Source organism: Amblyraja radiata, chromosome 6 (assembly GCF_010909765.2).
Source record: "Amblyraja radiata isolate CabotCenter1 chromosome 6, sAmbRad1.1.pri, whole genome shotgun sequence".
Taxonomy (NCBI): Eukaryota; Metazoa; Chordata; class Chondrichthyes; order Rajiformes; family Rajidae; genus Amblyraja; species Amblyraja radiata.
The window spans coordinates 38326199-38346946 of record NC_045961.1 but is presented as its reverse complement, the minus strand read 5'-3'; the positions used below and the strand labels follow the sequence as shown (position 1 = coordinate 38346946).

Below are 20748 nucleotides of genomic sequence, written 5' to 3'. Positions count from 1 at the left end.
CAGATTATTGGATGTTCCTATTACTACCCGACAGACTTTTAATTTCATTTTTTTAGATGTTACATGGAGTCATGGAGTCATTGAGTACAAAAACAGACCTTTCGACCCAACTTGCCCATGCCGACCAAGATGTCCCATCTACTCTAGTACCAACGGCCCGCATTTGGCCCATATCCCTCTAAACCTTTCCAATCCACGCACCTATGCAAATTACTTTTAAATGTTGTTATAATACCTCCTTCAGCTACCTCCTCTGGCAGTTCGTTCTATACACCAACCACCTCTGTGTGAAAAAATACCCCTAAGGTTCATATTGTATCTTTCTCCTCTCACCTTAAACCTGTTCTTGATTCCCCCTACTCTGGGTAAAAGGCTCTGTGCTTTCACCTTACCTATAATAGTACATGGTATAATGGTACAATGATGGGATATTAACTTACATGGTAATTTAATACATTTTCCAGTGAGCTTGATAAATTGAGAGGTTTTACACGAACTCGGGGTTTTGCTAGTTCAAAGCAAGGAACCAGGGCGCACATGAATTGAAAGGTAGTACTCCAAACATCATCTGATGAGCCAGATGTAAACCATTAGGAATTCTGAATGCCTGTGAATATCGCAGTTTTGCTGAATAATGGGAAATGTTTACGTAATATTTTAGACTAGTCACAGTTGCGCCATTCATGCATTTGAAAAGAGATGTTCTCTGAGAGACCTTACCCACTGTGAAAAGGATTTTCACCAGGGATCACATGTGTGCTATCCTTGCCAATGAGGAACTTGACTCTGTCGTAGAATGAGCGAAGATTCTGTTGTGAAGATGGAATGCGAGTCTGCTGAATAACAGCAAGAGGATCCCGTGATCCGAGGCATAGAGGATTATTGTGACATAAAGGTTGAAGGCAGCAGTCAGGGTCCATGCAATCTATTAAGCTATCTGATATAAAAAGAACAAAGACAACTTTAACAAATTAATTTACAAAAAATAGATTCACCAGGATGGTATAAACAGATAGCAGACTTGTTCCTGACAATGAATTAGCTTACAACAATGGGTAAATTAAATACTGAATGTATTTACAAGGTGGTGAAAAAATATCTCCAAGCAAAATATATTTTTTCACCATCCCACTTTCTGGCCCCGTCAAGATCAGACTGCTGATGGAAATACAAACTCTGAACGGTGTAACTGTAGCTAGGATCTTTCCATATAGTAAACTGTAGGGCAATGAAGGTTCTCTAAGAGTTTTGTGGTTTTACAAAATTCAAGGTGAGGAGGAGAGAAAGGCAGGCAATACAAGGAAGAATCACTAGATCCTAAAGTTCGCAAATTGAAATTTAAAGAAGAAAGGAGAAACAATACTCATTTGGTGATACATTTAAAAACAGGAGATTGGAATGGATAGTGGGAAACTGATCAGGCAGCAGACTCTAGTGACATTTGTGAATGACATTCCTTGGTAAAACAGCATCTGCACTTCCTTGTTTCAACATTTATGAATGATGCGTACTGTGAGTAAATACTCAACTATTCACCAAGAGGTACTACTAGTGTTTTTACTCAGCCTTTCCTCTGTGAGGCTAATTGTGGTTTTTGAAGTTCTGTTTAATTTTTTTTATCATATCTATAGAAAGGGCCAGAGTACATTTGTTATGAAAGCTTGACCAAGAGCACGTTAGATTCTCCGACAGAAACCCAAAGCTTTGGTCAATTACAGCTCTGTTGCTATTTGTACGTTTCTCAAGGTCACCAGGCTTATTAAATTAACCTGGAAGTGACAATTTATAGATGCTGCCATGTATGCTGAAGAAAGTCTGTTATAACCAAAGTAAGGAGACCCTTCCTCTTTATTGGCAATAAAGTGCCTTACTGCAAATTTGAACAAAACTTCTGAAGAAGGAATAGATTTTGTTGATTGACTGTCTGAGCCATTGTTGAGGTTTGGAGTTGCACTCGTTTAAATATTCATAAATGCTAAATATTGTAGTCATGACAATTTAAACACAAATAGCTGTTGATTTATCCATACCAATCCTAAGTCATTTATCGAGTCTGTGATTTAAATTGCACAGCTGTAGGTTGAGAATAGAAACAGTTTCTTACCTCCATCATTATCTTTTCCATCTCCACAAGCAGTTTCCATGGAGGTGTCACATCCCGTACCCCTCCAGCCCAGCTGGCACAAGCAGTGCCAACCATTTTGGTCCAGTGTGCATCGACCATTTCCATTGCATAAACCTGGGCAACCCTCTGTCAGCACAAACAAGTTTCACAATGGACACTTAGTCTTTCAAAATTTTCAATACACACATTTTAAGATGGGAAACATCAGGGTAGATTTCAACTTTGCATAGAGTCATACGGCATGGAACTTCGGCCAAACTCGTCCATGCCGACCAAGATGCCCCATCTGCACTCGTCCAACCTGCCTGCGATTGACCCATATCCCTCCAAACCTTTCATAGAAACATAGAAAATAAGTGCAGGAGTAGGCCATTCGTCCCTTCAAGCCTGCACCGCCATTCAATATGATCATGGCTGATCATCCAACTCAGTATCCCGTACCTGCCTTTCTCTCTATACCCCCTATTTCCTATCCATGTACCTGTCCAAATGTATTTTAAACATTGTGATAAGCATGATAAACATAAGAATGATTCGTCAAAATAAATGTTTGTTCATCAGCAGGTCGATTTACCAGTTGCAGCATCCAGTACGAGAGTCAGGAAGTCAGGTTGCAGTTTTACAGGACTTTGGTTAGGCCGCATTTGGAGTATATCATGCAGTTCTGGTCACTCCATTACAGGAATGATACAGGCAGAGATTAATAGTTTAACTTTTATTATGTTCAGCACAGCCATTGTGGGCCTGTCCCTGTGCTGAACTGTTCCATGTTTTATAATTTCCAATGATATCAATAGATGTAAAATTTGGTGCAGCTGTTCAAAGGTCTAGATCTACAAACTCAGTTTTTGTTTTGTGTTACATTTATCACAATCCAAACTGCCACTCGCTATCCATAAAATTGATCAGAGTGAAGTTACTTTTGTAAACCATGGCCAAAAATGTCCAGGGACATCTAATAATTTCTATCAAGCTAAAGTGGCATGCATTTTCCACTCGATAATTGAAAGGGTGTGGGGAGCACTGAAAGAAAAACAATATACCATTTAGTTTAATTCAGTGTGGAAACAGGCCCTTTGTCCCACTGAGACTACGCCGACCAACAATCACCTGTACACTAGTTCTCTCCTACACACTTGGAAAATTTACAGAAGCCATTTAACCTACAAATTGGAATGTGGGATGACACTGGAGCGCCCGCAGAAACCCACGTGGTCACAGGGAGAACGTGCAAACTCCGTACAGACAGCACCCATAGTCAGGATTGAGCCTGGGTTCCAGCGCTGCATGGCAGCAATTTTACCACTATGCCACTGTGGCACCTCTAACGGTAAATCTAAATGTTCTCATCTCTGTATTCACCCAATTCACAAAAACCTCAATGACATATTTCTATTGTGTTTATCACCATTTTTCATACAATGACAATATGCTGTGGGTGGCGAGAGACTTTGAACAACTCCATGAGTTCTCTTCACTTGGATATTTTTACATTGAGCATGTACTTTTTTTGTTTGTTTTGATCTCAAAGTTATATGTAGTCAGATTTCACTTTAAACTGAATTCCACTAAACCATTGCCAGATAATTGTTCTCACTGTTTGATAAAAAAAATATTTACTTTTATGTTGATTGAAAGTTTTCAAGAATAAAGTTATAAAGTTATACAGCATGGAAACAGGTCCTTCATTCTGCATGCCAGCCAAGACGCCTATGTGAGCTGGTCCCATTCTCTTGCCTTTTTTCCCATATCCCTCCGAACCTTTCCCATCCATGTACCTGACTATATCTCTTTTAAATGTTGTAATACAACCTCAGCCACTTTCTCTGCCTTCTAATGTTAGATACCCCGACTCTGGGGAAAAACGGTAACCATCCGATTTAACAAAGTCCCTTATGCTTTTTTGTAAACTTATATGTCACTCTGCAGTCTCCTTCACTCCAGCAAAACCAATCCCAGAATATCATACAGTGCATTCAGAAAGTATTCAAATTCCTTCACTTTTTCCCCCATTTTGTTACGTTACAGCCTTATTCTAAAATGGGTAAAATTCATTTTTTTATCATTAATCTGTACACAATTCTCCATAATTAAAAAGCAAAAACAGGTGTTTAGAAATTTTTGCAAAGTAATTGAAAATAAATAACTGGAATATCATATTTACATAAGTATTCAGACCCTTCACTCAGTACTTTGTTGATGCACCTTTGGCAGCGATTACAGCCTTAAGTCTTCTTGGGTATGATGCTACAAGCTTGGCACACCTGTATTTGTGTAATTTCTTCCATTCTTCTCTGCAGATCCTCTCAAGCTCTGACAGGTTGGATGGGGAGCGTCGATGCACAGCTATTTTTAGATCCCTCCAGAGATATTCGATCGGGTTCAAGTCCGGGCTCTGACTGGGCTACTCAAGGGCATTCACAGACTTGTCACAAAGCCACTCGTGCGTTGTCTTGGCTGTGTGCTTCGGGTCGTGGTCCTGTTGGAAGGTGAACCTCCGCCCCAGTCTGAGGTTCAGAACGCTCTGGAGCAGGATTTCATCAAGGATCTTTCTGTACTTTGCTCCGTTCATCTTTCCCTCGATCCTGACTAGTCTCCCAGTTCCTGCCGCTGAAAAAACATCCCCACAGCATGATGCTGCCACCACCATACTTCACCGTAGGTATGGTATTGACCAGGTGATGAGCGGTGCCTGGTTTCCTCCAGAAGTGACACTTGGCATTCAGGACAAAGAGTTCAATCTTGGTTTCATCTGACCAGCGAATCTTGTTTAGGTGCTTTTTGGCAAACTCCAAGCGGGCTGTCATGTGCCTTTTACTGAGGAGTGGCTTCCTTCTGGCCACTCTCCCATAAAGACCTGATTGGTGGAGTGCTGCAGATATAGTTGTCCTTCCGGAAGTTTCTCCCATCTCCACAGAGGAACTCTGGCGCTCTGTCAGTGTGATAATCAGGTTCTTCGTCACCTCCCTGACCAAGGCCCTTCTCCCCCGATTGCTCCGTTTTATGATGAGTCCTGGTGCTTTCAAAGTTCTTCCATTTAAGAATGATGGAGGCCTCTGTGCCCTCCGGGACCTGCAATGTTGCAGAAATTATTTTATACCCTTCTCCAGATCTGTATCTCGACATAATCCTGTCTTGGTGGTCTACGGACAATTTCTTCATCTTCATAACTTGGTTTTTGCTCTGACATGCATTGTCAACTGCAGGACCTTATATAGGCAGGTGTGTGCCTTTCCAAATCATGTACAATCAATTTAATTTACCACTTGTGGACTCCAATCAAGTTGTTGAAACATCTCAAGGATAATCAATGGAAACAGAATGCACCAAAGCTCAATTTTGAGTGTCATAGCAATGGGTCTGAATACTTATGTAAATGTGATATTTGAGTTATTCCTTTTTAATTACTTTGCAAACATTTCTAAACACCTGTTTTCGTGTTTATATTATGAGGTATTGTGTGTAGATTGATTATAAAAAAAGAAAGAATTTAATCCATTTTAGAATAAGACTGTAACGTAACAAAATGTGGAAAAAGTGAAGGGGTCTGAATACTTTCTGAATGCACTGCAACTTAGGTCCTCCCATCCAAGCAATATCCTTGTGAATCTTTTCTGCACTTTCTCTAGGTTCATCACATCCTTCCTAAAGCTTGGTGACCATTACTGCAAACAGTGCTCCATGCAGGCTCACCAATGTCTTTTACAACTTGACTTATTTTTGCACCACCACCCAGAAGTTCTACTATTCCTCCTCGAAGCTTTACTGCTTCTTCCACACTTGCCTATTGAATGATACAACTAAAAACATTCAAGATCAATTTGGGTCTAATTCAGTGAACTACTGGAGGCTTTACATTGAATTTGTTACAGAAATGCACTTTGTGAATTTTCTCCTTACGTTCAAGTCAGAGGATTGAAAATAGAGTAATGACTCTATTGACTGTAATCCTAAACTGACCTGTGCATCAACCATTTATCCTAACGCTTTTATTCTTAACTATCAGCGAAATATCTATGCAACAGTTTAACTAGCAACAATTTCCTCCTGTTGCTACAGATTAATCTTGGATACAACCTAAGCCATGGAATTGTTCCTCTCTTTTCCCTGAGCTGCCACATGGATATTCTCACATAGTAGCAATGTTACAAAATTTTGAGATTTTAAAAATCAAGTCTGTAATTTATCCCATCAGATAAAGCATAAAAATAAGTTTAATTTGACACCTAATTCACTTTCATATCTCAAGTATTTAAAAAGTTATGGCCATTTTCATACTCGGAAATGAGCATCTTGTTCCCTATTGATTTTCTATGGACATAACAAAAAAGTTGTGATCGTGAACAGTCAAAAGCCCATAACTTTCTTAAAAATTAAGAGAACTGAATGAAATTTTCAGTTATCATAGATTGAAGCATTCTGAAACAAATATAAAATAATCTTACTTGGATGACCTGAAATTAAAGCATATAATTAGTTAGTTACCTAATTGTAGCTAATTTCAGACTTCAATTACTAGCTCTAAACATCTATCCATTTCTTAATAAATGATTAACATTTTTAAATAGCCTAAATGTCCAAATAATATTCACAAATAATTCACAATAAAACATGATTTTTAAATCTCATTTACATTAATTTATAGGCCAAATGGAAGGAATTTAGTGTTCAATTGCTGTAAATAAATGCCCATTTAAATCAGCTTTCCAGTGGGTCCCTGTGGAACGCGCTGGTTTAGAACGTTCACATTGCGGTAGATTTGTGCCTCAAATGCCCAGAAAAATACTGCGCGATATAATGGGGCCAAAATGAGCTACTCGCAATATTAAACTTTGTATAAAGGGATCTTTAGAAGCCCTTTTTAATGTAAAAATATACAACCTACCTTCTATGGTTTGCTTTATGAGACCCTGCGGTTGCTGGCGGGCGCGGGTTTAGAGATTGATTTTTAAACTACTATAACTATTATTCAAGGCCTTTAAACCTAATAATAGCTTTTGCGACGGGGTCTTCCAGCGATTTTTCGTTAATAATTAACTAGGCTGAACATCTTCGATTTGAACAGCCTAGAGAAAATCGCGTTTTAAACCCGCCCCCTCTAAACGGCGCCAAAATCGCGCACACCCGCAGCGGCAGATTTTCAAAGACGCTTCAGGTAGGCTTTGCAACATACCTACACATAGAAACATAGAAAATAGGTGCAGGAGTAGGCCATTCGGCCCTTCGAGCCTGCACTGCCATTCAATATGATCATGGCTGATCATCTAACAGTATCCTGTACCTGCCTTCTCTCCAAACCCCCTGATCCCTTTAGCCACAAGGACCACATCTAACTCCCTTTTAAATATAGCCAATGAACTGGCCTCAACTACCTCCTGTGGCAGAGAATTCCACAGATTCACCACTGTGTAAAAAATGATTTTCTCATTTCGGTCCTAAAAGACTTCCCCCTTTATCCTTAAACTGTGACCCCATGTTCTGGACTTCTCCAACATCGGGAATAATCTTCCTGCATCTAGCCTGTCCAACCCCTTAAGAATTGTGTACACCTTTTATAAGATCCCCCCTCAATCTTCTAAATTCTAGCGAGTACAAACCGAGTCTATCCAGTCTTTCTTCATATGAGAGTACTGCCATCCCAGGAATCAGTCTGGTGAACCTTCTCTGTACTCCCTCTATGGCAAGAATGTCTTTCCTCAGATTAGGAGACCAAAACTGTACACAATACTCCAGGTGTGGTCTCACCAAGACCCTGTACAACTGCAGTAGAACCTCCCTGCTCTTATACTCAAATTATTTTGCTATGAATGCTAACATACCATTCGCTTTCTTCACTGCCTGCTGCACCTGCATGCCTACTTTCAATGACTGGTGTACCATGACACCCAGGTCTCGTTGCATCTCCCCTTTTCCTAATCGGCCACCATTCAGATAATAGTCTACTTTTCTGTTTTTGCCACCAAAGTGGATAACCTCACATTTATTCACATTATACTGCATCTGCCATGCATTTGCCCACTCACCCAACCTATCCAAGTCACCTTGCAGCCTCCTAGCATCCTCCTCACAGCTAACACTGCCCCCCAGCTTCGTGTCATCCGCAAACTTGGAGATGTTGCATTCAATTCCCTCATCCAGATCATTAATATATATTGTAAATAGCTGGGTTCCCAGCACTGAGCCTTGTACCCAGTACCCCACTAGTCACTGCCTGCCATTCTGAAAAGGACCCGTTTACTCCTACTCTTTGCTTCCTGTCTGCCAGCCAGTTCTCTATCCACATCAATACTGAACCCCCAATACCGTGTGCTTTAAGTTTGTATACTAATCTCTTATGTGGGACCTTGTCGAAAGCCTTCTGAAAGTCCAGATATAACACATCCACTGGTTCTCCCTTATCCATTCTACTAGTTACATCCTTGAAAAATTCTATAAGATTCGTCAGATATGATTTACCTTTCATAAATCCATGCTGACTTTGTCCAATGAATTCACCACTTTCCAAATGTGCTGCTATCCCATCTTTAATAACTGATTCTAGCATTTTCCCCACTACCGATGTTAGACTAACTGGTCTGTAATTCCCCGTTCACTGTCACCCAGTGCCAATTACTCTACTCATTGCTTATTTCACCATCTGCATTCTATGGCACAGAAAGTTTTGCTCCCCTACTACCTCACCACCCTTCTTCTGTTTCCTTGTATAGTTTAAAGACAATAGGTGCAGGAGTAGGCCATTCGGCCCTTCAAGCCAACCACTTATTCAATGTGAACATGGCTGATCATTCACAATCAGTACCCCGTTCCTGCCTTCTCCCCTTATCCTCTGACTGCTATCGTCAAGAGCCCTATCTAGCTCATCTATAATTCCCTTCAGAGCTGGGCTTCTATCTGATGATGTAACCCGTTTCAATACACCTTTTAACATATTCCCACTGATCTTCTGGCTCTTGCTTCTCATGTCCATTTGAAAACGCTCCCTCAAAATATCACTCACTCTCCAGCTTACTTTGTTACAATTAAACATAATGGAACGGGCGCCAGAATTCCAGATAGTTAGTCGGGCCAATTTATGATAACGTTTACTTCATGATCATTAGTCAATAACATACTATATCCTAAGATAGACACAAAATGCTGGAGTAACTCAGCGGGACAGGCAGCATTTTTGGAGAGATGGAATAGGTGACGTTTCGGGTCCAGATACCTTCTTCAGAATGACTATATCCTGTTCTATTAATACAAGTTCCAATAAGTGAATTTCATGTCACCTAATTTTTTACCCTGACACCTCTCCTCCATCCACTCTGACACTTAGCAAAGGCCAGAACATGCATAAAACTGGTTCTGCGGTGTACCCAGTCCTCTAAATTGAATGCCATGGGTGTCATTCAACACAGAAACAGGCTCTTCAGTCCAACTCATCCACGCCGACCAAGATGCCCTAACTAAGCATCCCTTGTGCCCAGGTTTGGCCCATATCCCTCTAAACCTATCCTAACCATGTACATGTCCAATTGACTTTTAAATGCAGTTTATATAACCTGCCTCAACTACCTCCTCTGGCAGCTCTGCCATATACACATCACCTTCGAAATAAAAAAAATTATCCGCAAGTTCCTATTATATCTTGTCCCTCTCACCTTCAACCAATGTCCTCTGTTATTTGTTTTCCCTATCCTGGGTAAAATACTCTGTGCATTCACCTTATCTATTCCCCTTATGATTATATACACCTTGTAAGATCATCCATAGGCCTCTTGTGTTTGAAGGAATAAAATCATAGCCTGCCCAACCTCTCATTGTTCAGCCCCATAAAGTCGTGGTAATATCCTCGTAAATCTTCTTTGCACTCTTTCCAGCTTAATGTAATTTTTCCTATACAGGTGCACAACCTTTTATCCGAAATTCCTAAACCGAAAAGCTCTGAAAATCAGACATTTTCGGTCCTGGAAAAAAGGGAGGGTATATTGCCCGGGAGAGTAGGAATCCCTAGACCTAGTACAGTGAGCGTCCACCGAGGGTCGCCCGGAGAGGTTCCGCGGTCACCTCTCCAGGTGACCCTCGGTGGACGCTCACTGAACTAGGTCTAGGGATTCACAAAAATGCTGGAGAAACTCTGCGGGTGCAGCAGCATCTATGGAGCGAAGGAAATAGGTAACGCTTCGGGCCGAAAGCATTCCTCAGACTGCCCTATCAGTCCCCCCTATCAGTCTGAGGAAGGGTTTCGGCAAAGGGAGGGGAAAGAAGGGAAAAGAGAGAGGAAGGATCTGCCGGACATGCTGTGTGTGTGTGTGTGTGTGTGTGTGTGTGTTTGTTTGGCGGAGTCTGAGGGGAGAAGGAGAGAAGGGAGAGAAGAAGGGAAGGGAAGGGAGGGAGGGAATGGAGGGAGAGGTCCAGCGGCGGGATCGGATGCCTGGGTCCGGGCGTGAGCTGAGTCCGAGGTTTGTAAACGTTGCTGCAACCCCCGGCCCGGCCCTCCGTGTATTGTTCACCGCGTCTTCCTGGAGAGAGGGGGGAGGGCGGGAGCCGGGGCTGTGTGCGTGAAGCACGGCGACTAGAGGGACGGGAGAGCTGCCCCGGGAGCGTGAAGGCACCTCCCCCTTCTCCATTCCCCCTCACACCCCCCTCCCCATCTACCCCTTTCTTCCCCCTCTACCTCTCTACTCTCTCTCGGCCCGCAGCGATCTGCCGGACATGCTGTGTGTGTGTGTGTGTTTGTTTGGCGGAGTCTGAGGGGAGAAACGCCGGCACTAAGAGCGGGCGAACGCGCGGACAGAACGGACAAAAGCAACGATCATAGGTCGGAATAGGTGACCAAAGATCTTTGTAGGTGACATTTCGGGTCGAGACCCCTCTTCTGACTGACTCGGGAAAGAGGAGCAAGAGCTATGGACGGTACTAAGGTCAAGTGAATGGAAGATATGCCGATATCTCCCGTTTCCCTTTCCCTTGACTATCAGTCTGAAGAAGGGTCTCGACCCGAAATGTCTATCAACGCCGCTCTATGACGTTGCTTTCGTCCGTCTATCCACGCTTTCGCTCGCTCTTGGTGCCAGCGCTTCTCCCCTCATGGCAGCTATTGAAAAAGTCGACCCGAAATATCACCTATTTCCTCCTATTATCACGTATTCCTCTTCAGAGATGCAGCCTGATCCGCTGATTTACTCCAGCCTTTTGTGTCTGTCTTCGGTTTAATCAGCATCTGCAGTATGTGCCGTTTAAAAAGTACAAGGCATGTGCCATTTAAAAAGGAAGTGATAAAAAACATTTAAAACATTTAACAACACCTAAACTGTTCCCCCGCAACGCTGCGAGAGGCATAACTGAAGTCGGGTCGGGGTTACTGAAATGACGGAGGTTACGCTCCGGTGCAGACTACGCGTCAGTTCATTGTATTTAGCAGGAGTGGACCATCTTTGCTCCAATTGATTTGATTACTCTAGCGCGGGGCCCCCTTAGGCGCGGGGCCCAATTGGGAGAAGTAGGTCCTATCGGCTAAAGGCCGGCCCTGACCGGGTAACTGCCGGGATCGAGGCGCAAACTCGCGACCTTGCGGCCACGAGCCGAGCACTCTACCACTGAGCCACATGTTAAAATCTACGCTAAAAACCTTCCGTTCGGAAAACCGAAAAATCCCGAAATCCGAGAAGTGTCTGGTCCCAAGGCTTTCAGATAAAAGGTTGTGCACCTGTAGCAGGATGACCAGAACTGAACACAATGCTCCAAAATGTAGCCTCACCACTGTAACGTCACAACTTCTACACTCAATACCCTGACTGATGAAGGCTAATGTAATAACAACATTTTCTACCACCCTTTCTACCTGTGAAGCCATTTTCATGAACTATGTACCCACATTCTTAAATCCATCTGCTCTACAACACTCATCAGGGCCCTGCCATTCAACGTCTTGCTCTGGTATGACTTCCCAAATGCAACATTTCACGCTTATCTGCATTAAACTTCATTAGCCATTCCTCAGCCCACTTGCCCAGATGCTCAAGTTCGTACTGTCATTTTTGATAACCATCTTCTCTGCCTATGATACCACCTATTTTAGTGTCATCTGCAAACTTACTAATCATCAAAGATGGACACAAAATGTTGGAGTAATTCAGCGGGACAGGCAGCATCTCTGGATAGAAGGAATGGGTGACGTTTCGGGACGTGTCCCTTCTTCAGACTGAAGAAGTGTCTCGTACCGAAGTGTCACCCATTCCTTCTATCCAGAGATGCTGCCTGTCCCGCTGAATTTCTCCAACATTTTGTGTCAATCTTCGTTGTAAACCGGCATCTGCAGTTCCTTCCTACCCAATGTACCAATCATACCTTGTACATACTCATCCACCGCAAAAAAACAATGGGTTTAAGACCGATCCCCGAGGCACACCACTTGTCAGTCCGAAAAAACACCGTCCACTCCCACCTTTTGCTCCCTTCCACTAAACCAATTGTGTATCCAGTTATCCATCTCTCCCTGGACCCAATGTGATCAGCACCTTATTTTTTAGAGAACACCTCAGCATTTCAAGACTTGTTTTAGCTAGAAGATATAAATTCTGCTCTTACTGCAGAATTAGGATAATTGCATCAAGGCTAATGTCTGAAAGTCATTTGTGACATTTATTGCAAATTTTGCACATTTCTGATTGAAATTCATGTGCTGTTCATTCATGAAATTCATGCTCAGGAAACTGGGTCAAAATTACAGGTTTGTGAAAATTGGTATGCTTATTTGAATAAACGAAGACAATGTTTCTTTCTCATGTACAATGTATTATTAATGTCAGTTAGAAATTTAAGTTGTGCCTGAGGCAATAGGCTATAATGCATTACTGTTTGTAGGTGCTGTTATAAACAAATGAATTGGTTTGCATGTAGAATATGTAAAGGTTGAGTGTTAAGTTGCCAGTGGGGAAGAGAAAGGTAACAAAATGCATTTAAAAGCAAGATTGATTTAAATCTTCATCACATTCAACTAGGTAATCATGTGGTAATAATTTTATAAAACGATAGTGTGAGAAATGGGCATTTTATAAACACCAACAGCATTTTTCAGTTTTAGACAAGTTGTCCAAATTGGATTCATTTATACTTTCATATGTTGTCATTTGTGCTTTAAATTAATTCAAATGAACTTCAATTTGAGTTTATTAATATTTTATATTAAGATAATGCAAATGTTAATGCGAGACCTTCTGAAAGTAATGATAAACAAAATTTCAGCCTGCTAAATTCAGTGCAATTGAAGAATGGTTCTATCCTGTGTGTTTGAAATAAGATTAGATTTAATGAGCTAAGTACAGTTTACAAAGCAGTGAGACAGTCAAGAGTAGAGGGTAAACACCAGTGTATCAGTGCAAAATACCGCAACATGTACTGATTGATGAATTACAGAACATTCAGCCAGGCATCTTTCATTATAAACAACGAGTGACTGATGAAGCCTACTTTGCCATTCAATGATGGCTGATCTATCTTTCCCTCTCAACCCCATTCTCTTGCCTTCGCCACATAACTCCTGCCACCCCACACCCCGTAAGGGGACGTTCTATTAACCCAGTATCAAACTGGAACAACCTATTCAGATTTGCATTCTTTGCAATTTATTATCTAGACTCAAGGTAGCAACAATAATTTAACTGGACAGCAAACAGTTATTTATAAAAGTAACAGCAATAATGAGTTAGATGTGCAGATGTGGATTGTCAGGAGTATAAATTAAAAGACTGAGGTGATCTTCCTGGTAATCGAGGCCATTGGTCCAGAGGTGTCATAAAGTCATACAGCATGGACACGCTGGCCCAACTCATCCAAGTTGACCAAGGTGCCCATCTAATGTATTTTCAATTGCATTGTGAGATGTGAGATGACGAGGAAATGGCAATGACAGCAGAGTTTATGAGAGGTGAAGTTTAGAGCAAACATCTAGAGCAGATAGTGATTCCATGATCTGGGGCAAGAGGATATTTACATGGGATATGATTGTTGGGCAATGGTTAGTTTTGCTGCCTCGCAGCTCAGGAGGCCTATGTTTGATCCTGACATCAGATGTTGTTGGCGTGGAATTTGCATATTCTCTCTGTGACCGTGTGAGCTTCATGTGAGTTCTCTGGTTTTCTCCTAAGTCCTAAAGAAGTGTTGGTAGATTAACTCACAGACCACCAGGGGCGCCGGGGAGATGGCTGCCCTGCTGTTCGTTTTTTCATCTTTTTGTTATTTTTAGCATCTGTTAAAAGTTTGTTTTAATGTACTTCAGTTTGTTTTATGTGGGGGGGGGGGGGGGGGATCGGGGGAAAATTTTTTTCAGGCTCTTACCTTCCCGGAGATGTGATCAATTTTCGGATCACATTCTCCAGGCTCTGCAGCCTACCATCGCTGGAGCTGGAGGCCTCCTCAGACTGTCGTGAGCCCCACAGCGGGGCGTGGACTTAACATCGGAGCGGATCCCTTGCCTGGGATCGCTCCCACCGCGGACTTACCATCAAGGGCTCGCAGTCTTGGGTGAGGCCGAGTCGGGAGCTCCAACGTCACGGAAGATTCGACTAGCCCCGACGCGAGGTTCGATCGCCCGGCACGGGGGAGCTGACAACCCCCCGATGCAGGAGCTGAAGGCCTCGATGCGGAGGGCCCGAACACCGCCGGCTACGGGAGTCAAGATCGTCCCGTCAACGGAGGGCTAGAGGCCCCCGACCGAGGAAGACCAAAACGAAGGACTTGAACTTTATTTCGCCTTCCGTCACAGTGAGGAATGTGTAGGAGTCACTGTGGTGGATGTTTATGTTAAAATGTGTTTTTGAGTCTGTTGCTTTTAATTGTGTGACTGACCGGGCAGTGAAATTCCTCATATGTTGCAAAACATACTTGGCGAATAAAATCTGATTCTGATTCTAATTAATTGGTTGTTATACATTACTCCATTGTGTAGATTAATGGCAAAGCAAATTAAAAGGAGAGTTGATAGAAATGTGTGAAAACAAATAATTAGCAGTGGGTAGAGAAAAGTAAGGAGAGGGGCATAGGGAGTAATGGGCTTTGCGCTGCTGGGAGGAATGGCAGCTTTCTATATTGCGATACAGCAGTCATGTGAGATACAACATATAGTCCTTTGTTGGCTATGATTTAAAACAGTGGTTCTTCTTTTTGGTACCAGTACACGCATAGGCGAACAAAATACTGTAAGTGGTATTTACTTTTGTTAGGTCCCTAAACATGGGCTCAACAAATTGATATGTTATTTGTGTCCCCTTCATGACCCCTGGCAAAGCCCCAAACGTCCCCCAGGTTAAGAACCACTGGTTTAGAACATAGAACAGGAGGTCATAGTAGAATAGAACTGTATAAAACATTAGTTGGACCACGGTAACTTCACACAGTTCTGATCATCACATCCCAAGATTGATGTGATTGCATTACAGAGGGTGTAGTGGAAATTTATAGGAACATTGCCAAGAGTGGAAGAATGTTAGTTTTGATTAGAAATTGGATCGGGGGAAGTTGTTTTCTTTGGAACCGAGAAAGCTGACGGGAGGTTTAACTGTAAGATATTAATTTATTAATGTTTGTTGGGAGGATTTTTTCTTTACAAGGAGATTGATGTGAGGGCACATATATTTCAGAAAGCTTACCGAAAATTTGGAGAAAATATTTATACACCCAGTGGTGCAAGGGTTCTGGAGCACATGACCTAAATATTTAAAGCTCCATGGAGAAAATTATGATCCCGTTTCAAAAAAAGACTGTGACCACCAGTGAAGATGAAGTAATTGATGAAGAACGTGAAGACAGCACCAATGAAGAAACACATCAGGTCAGACAACATCTTTGGAGAAAAGGAATACGTGACGCTTCGGGTCGAGATCCCTCTCCAGTCTGAAGATGGGTCTTGCCTCGAAACGTCACCTATTCCATTTTTCCAGAAATGTTGCCTGACCTGCTGAGTTACTCCAGCATTTTGTGTCTATCTTCGATGTAAACCAGCATCTGCAGTACCTTCCTACACGAGGAAGAAACACCACTATTTAATTTTTAGCCACCAGTTCAGAGACTGGCTCAGTGCACACGTGAGGGGCTGGGATTGAAGGTAGATCTGCATGCAGTCAGGCACTGGGCACCATGGTGCACAAGGAAAGGACCATCCCAACGGGCGAGGGTGTGTATTAGTTCAGCTCTGAAATTTCTTTTACGGATTAAGCTGCAGAAAACAACTGATTGTTTTTTGTGTAAGAAGGAAGTGCAGATGCTGGTTTACACAAAATGCTGGAGTAACTCAGCGGGATGGGCAGCATCTCTGTCAAGAAGGAATGGGTGACGTTTCCGGTTGAGACCCTTCTTCAGATTGTTTTTTGTTGTCCTGAGAGGTCTGGCAGAAAGATTGTGCCCAGAGCCAATGAGCTCCAGCAGCAAGCCGATATGACTTGTGCAAAACATGGTGCTCAATCCCTCCCCATGTAACAGTAGGCCACCCCTATAACCATACCGGTAAAATGTACCGTTCAATGGACAATGCTGCAGAAACAGCTTTGTGCAATAGGTGGTGCCCTGGTAGAGTTGTTGCCTTACAGCGCCAGAGACCCGGGTTCAATCCTCTCTATGGCTGCTGTCTGTACAGAGTTTGTACGTTCTCTCTGTGACCGTGTGGGTTTCCCCTGGATGCTCCAGTTTCAACGACGTACAGGTTTGTAGGTTATTTGGCTTCGGTAAAATGATTAAAAAATTCCCAAGTGTGTAGATAAGTGCTAGTGTGCAGAGATCACTGGTCCGCCTGGACTCAGTGGGCCGACGAGCCTGTTTCCACGTTGTATCTCTAAACTAACTAAATTAAACTAATAAAGAAAAGACTGGAGGAACTCTGTGGGTTAGGCAGCATCTATGGAGGGAATGGTCAGGCGCCGTTTCAGATCGGAACCTTCCTTCACACCCAAAACATCGTCTGTCCATTCCCTCCCCTGGTGTTGCTTGACCCACTGACTTCCCCCAGCCTTTTGTGTTTTCACCCAAGATCCCAGCATCTGGTTCTTGTGCCTCCAGCTTCATGCAATATCTGCGCAAAGGAGAACAATCACCGACTGCTGCTCTGAAAACTTAGCTTACTGGTTTTGTGGCTTGAGATAGCACGACATTGCATAAACCTGACAGATTGTGTAAGAAGGAACCTAGGCATCTGCTGGTTTAAACTGTAGACACAAAAAGCTGGAGTAACTCAGCAGGTCAGACAGCATCTCTGGAAAAAAGGAATAGGGACGTTTCGGGTTGAGACTCTTCAAACAGATTAGTAGGATAGCTAAGGCATGGTCATTGGTGGTGTGGTTGTTGTCATCAGGTCAAAAGTAATAGGACGAGAATTAGGCCATTTGGCCCATCAAGTCAATTCCTCCATTCAATCATGGCTGATCTATCTCTCCCTCCTAACCCCATTCTCCTGCCTTCTCCCCAATCATGGCTGATCTATCTCTCCATCCTAACCCCATTCTCCTGCCTTCTCCCCATAACCCGTCACACCCATACTAATCATGGTCATAAGTCCATGTGATAGGAGTAGAATAAGACCATTCGGCCCATTAAGTCTACTCTGCCATTCTATCATGGCTGATCTATCTCTCCCCCTAACCCCATTCTCCTGCCTTCTCTGCCTTAAAAATATCCACTGACTAGGCCTCTACAGCCTTCTATGGCAAAGAATTCCACAGATTCACCACCATCTGACTAAATAAATTTCTCCTCATCTCCTTCCGAAAAGAACGTTCTTTAATTCTGAGGCAATGACCTCTGGTCCTAGACTCTCCCACTAGTGGAAACATCCTCTCCACATCCACTTTATCCAAGCCTTTCATTATTCTGTGTTTCAATGATGTCTCCTTCATTCTTCTAAACTCCAACGAGTACAGGCACAGTGTCGACAAACGCTCATCATATGTTAACCTACTCAATCCTGGAATCATTCTTGTAAACCTCCTCTGGACTCTTTCCAGAGCTTACACATACTTCCTCAGATATGGTGCCCAAAACTGCTCAAAATATTCCAAATGCGGCCTTACCAGCGCTTTATAGAGCTTCAGCATCACATCCCTGTTTTTGTACACAAGCCCTCTTGAAATAAATGCTAGCATTGAGTTTGCTTTCTTTAAAGAATCAACCTATCTCTGCTTTAAAATATATATATTGGCCTCCACAGCCCTCTGTGGCAAAGAATTCCACAGATTCACCACCCACTGACTAAATAAATCCCTTCTCATTTCCTTGCTAAAGGAACGTCCTTTAATTCTGAGGATATGACATCTAGTCCTAGACTCTCACACTAGTGGAAACATCCTCCCCACATCCACTCTATCCAAGTCTTTCATTATTCGGTACGTTTCAATAAGGAGAATGAGGAATACGTTTCATTCTTCTAAACTCCAGCGAGTACAGGCCCAGTGCTGTCAAACGCTCATCATAAGTTAACCCAATCATTCCCCTACAGTCTTGTAAACCTCCTCTGGACTCTCTCCAGGGACTTGGTCCAGTGCTGCTCAAGGTCAGCTTCCAAGGCCAACTGCAGTCTCTCACATGAAAGTTCAACAGACCTCCACCAGCCAAGCCATACCTTATAGCTAAAAACATGCAGGCCATGAGGAGAGGCAAAGGTACACAGACAACAGTCACAAAATAATGTGCATGACTGATTGGGTTAATTTTGATTATTTTTTTAAATTATTTGCTTGATGATTGAGTGGTTATGAAATTAGAATTTAATTTCCATTTTTGTTGCTACTTCTTGTATTATCCAACAGCAAGATTAGGGATGGAGAAATGTAAACTGAGGGACAGCTGATGGATTGCCTATGTATTGCCTATGAATCATCTAAGCCAGATAGGAACATTTATGTTGGAGCCTTCCTTCTTTTTCCTCATTCCCCTTCTTCATGTTTTCCGGCTTGGTACCTCACCTCAGAAGTGGTGCTAAGAGCCATATCTTCAAAGTGGCCAGATTGTGTAGCTTGGAGCACATTGGCACAAATCTCGATATCCACTTGGCTGACTAAATCAGGGCGACCCGTACCTTCGATCTTCCAGCATCTGCAGTTCCTTCTTGAACATTTCCCTCTGGTCATACTGGCAGTGAAAAATTGCCCAAGGCCACTGATGGCCAGTTACTCTGCTCGAGGTGGCATGGCACCCATTGTAGACCTGCTGTGCACTTGTACATAGCTTACGATTTTGGTCAGGGATCCATGTCATGATGGATAACCCTTGTTTACCAGCAGCCAGCCTTTGGCTTGCAGTGACGGGAGGAATACAGATACACATCTAACAGAATGAACATTTCTTTGTGTAGCCATAAGCAGATTTCAGCATGATGCTGCATTTTTATTCTATTTGGAGCATTGTAATCGTCCATGTCCCTGTAACAGCTGATGCATTAATGGATGTCTTGTAACACATATTCATTGTTGAAATGTATTGGAGTCAAATTTTGCATTAGAATTATGGAACCACACAAAAACAGGCTCTTCGTCCCAACTTGCTCATGTTGACCAAGATGTCCCATCTACGCTCCTCCCACCTGTCTGCATTTGGCCCATATCCCTCTAAACCTTTCCTAAATATGTACATGGATATCCATACTAGTACTTAAAATGCTGGTTGTCTTGTTGCAATTCATGTCACTCGCTGATTAGTTTAATTAGTTTAATTAGTTTAATTTAGTTTAGTTTAGTTTAATTTAGAGATTGAAAGAACTGTATCTGAAAGCTAAACACAGCAGCAATTTTGTAAATGATTGTGGTATATCAGATTCATCTGTTGTCAGATTAGATAAATGTTTCTGGCTTCATTAAAGGTGGACAAAAGTGCTGGAGAAACTCAGCGGGTGGGGCAGTATCGACGGAGCGAAGGAATAGGTGAGGTTTCGGGTCGAGACCCTTCTTCAGACTGGTGGGGGGGCGGGGGGGCGGGAAGAAGAAAGGAAGAGGAGGAGACAGTGGGCTGTGGGGGGGATGGGAAGGGGAGGGGAAGGAGGGAGAAAGCAAGGACTACCTGAAATTAGAGAAGTCAATGTTCATACCGCTGGGGTGTAAACTACCCAAGTGAAATATGAGGTTCTGCTCCTCCAATTTGCGGTGGGACTCACTCTGGCCATGGAGGAGGTCCAGGACAGAAAGGTCGGATTCAGAATGGGAGGGGGAGTTGAAGTGCTGAGCCACCGGGAGATCAGGTTGGTTAATGCGGACTGTGCGGAGGTGTTGGGCGAAACGATCGCCAAGCCTGCGCTTGGTCTCACCGTTCATTAAAATGAGCGGATGGAATTCTGCATCAGAAACACAAATCTTGAAGGCACCTTTATTTTTCAGGATCTGCTCATGTTAAGCAGAAGATAAGTCTGAACCAAATGGATTGGTCTATTATTTCTCTTGACTTTTAATTGTCAGATTTCCACAATAATGTTGAATAATATCTGAAAACATCTCCACACAGTGGAAACCTTTAGCTTCTGAGGGAAATAATAGGTGAAACCACAACAGCATGTGCTGTGGAATCCAGAGTCTGAAGAAGGGTCCCCACCCAAAGCTTCACCTAGCCATGTTTTCCAGAGATGCTGCCTAGCCCGCTGAATTACTCCAGCATTTATTGTCCATGAG

At 42.8% G+C, this 20748-nt stretch overlaps 1 protein-coding gene across 10 annotated transcripts in view; it reads right to left on the bottom strand.

Moving 5' to 3' along the window:
• The window catches only part of tenm4 (teneurin transmembrane protein 4), a 549066-nt gene that overhangs the window by 105590 nt on the left and 422728 nt on the right, over positions 1–20748 (bottom strand). For all 10 annotated transcript variants that reach the window (XM_033022541.1, XM_033022543.1, XM_033022544.1 and 7 more), the window contains 2 exons: positions 2105–2251; positions 721–937 (listed from right to left, as the gene is read on the bottom strand). In XM_033022541.1, the coding sequence (XP_032878432.1) occupies positions 721–937; positions 2105–2251 (364 nt within the window). The remainder of the gene's footprint in view (positions 1–720; positions 938–2104; positions 2252–20748) is intronic.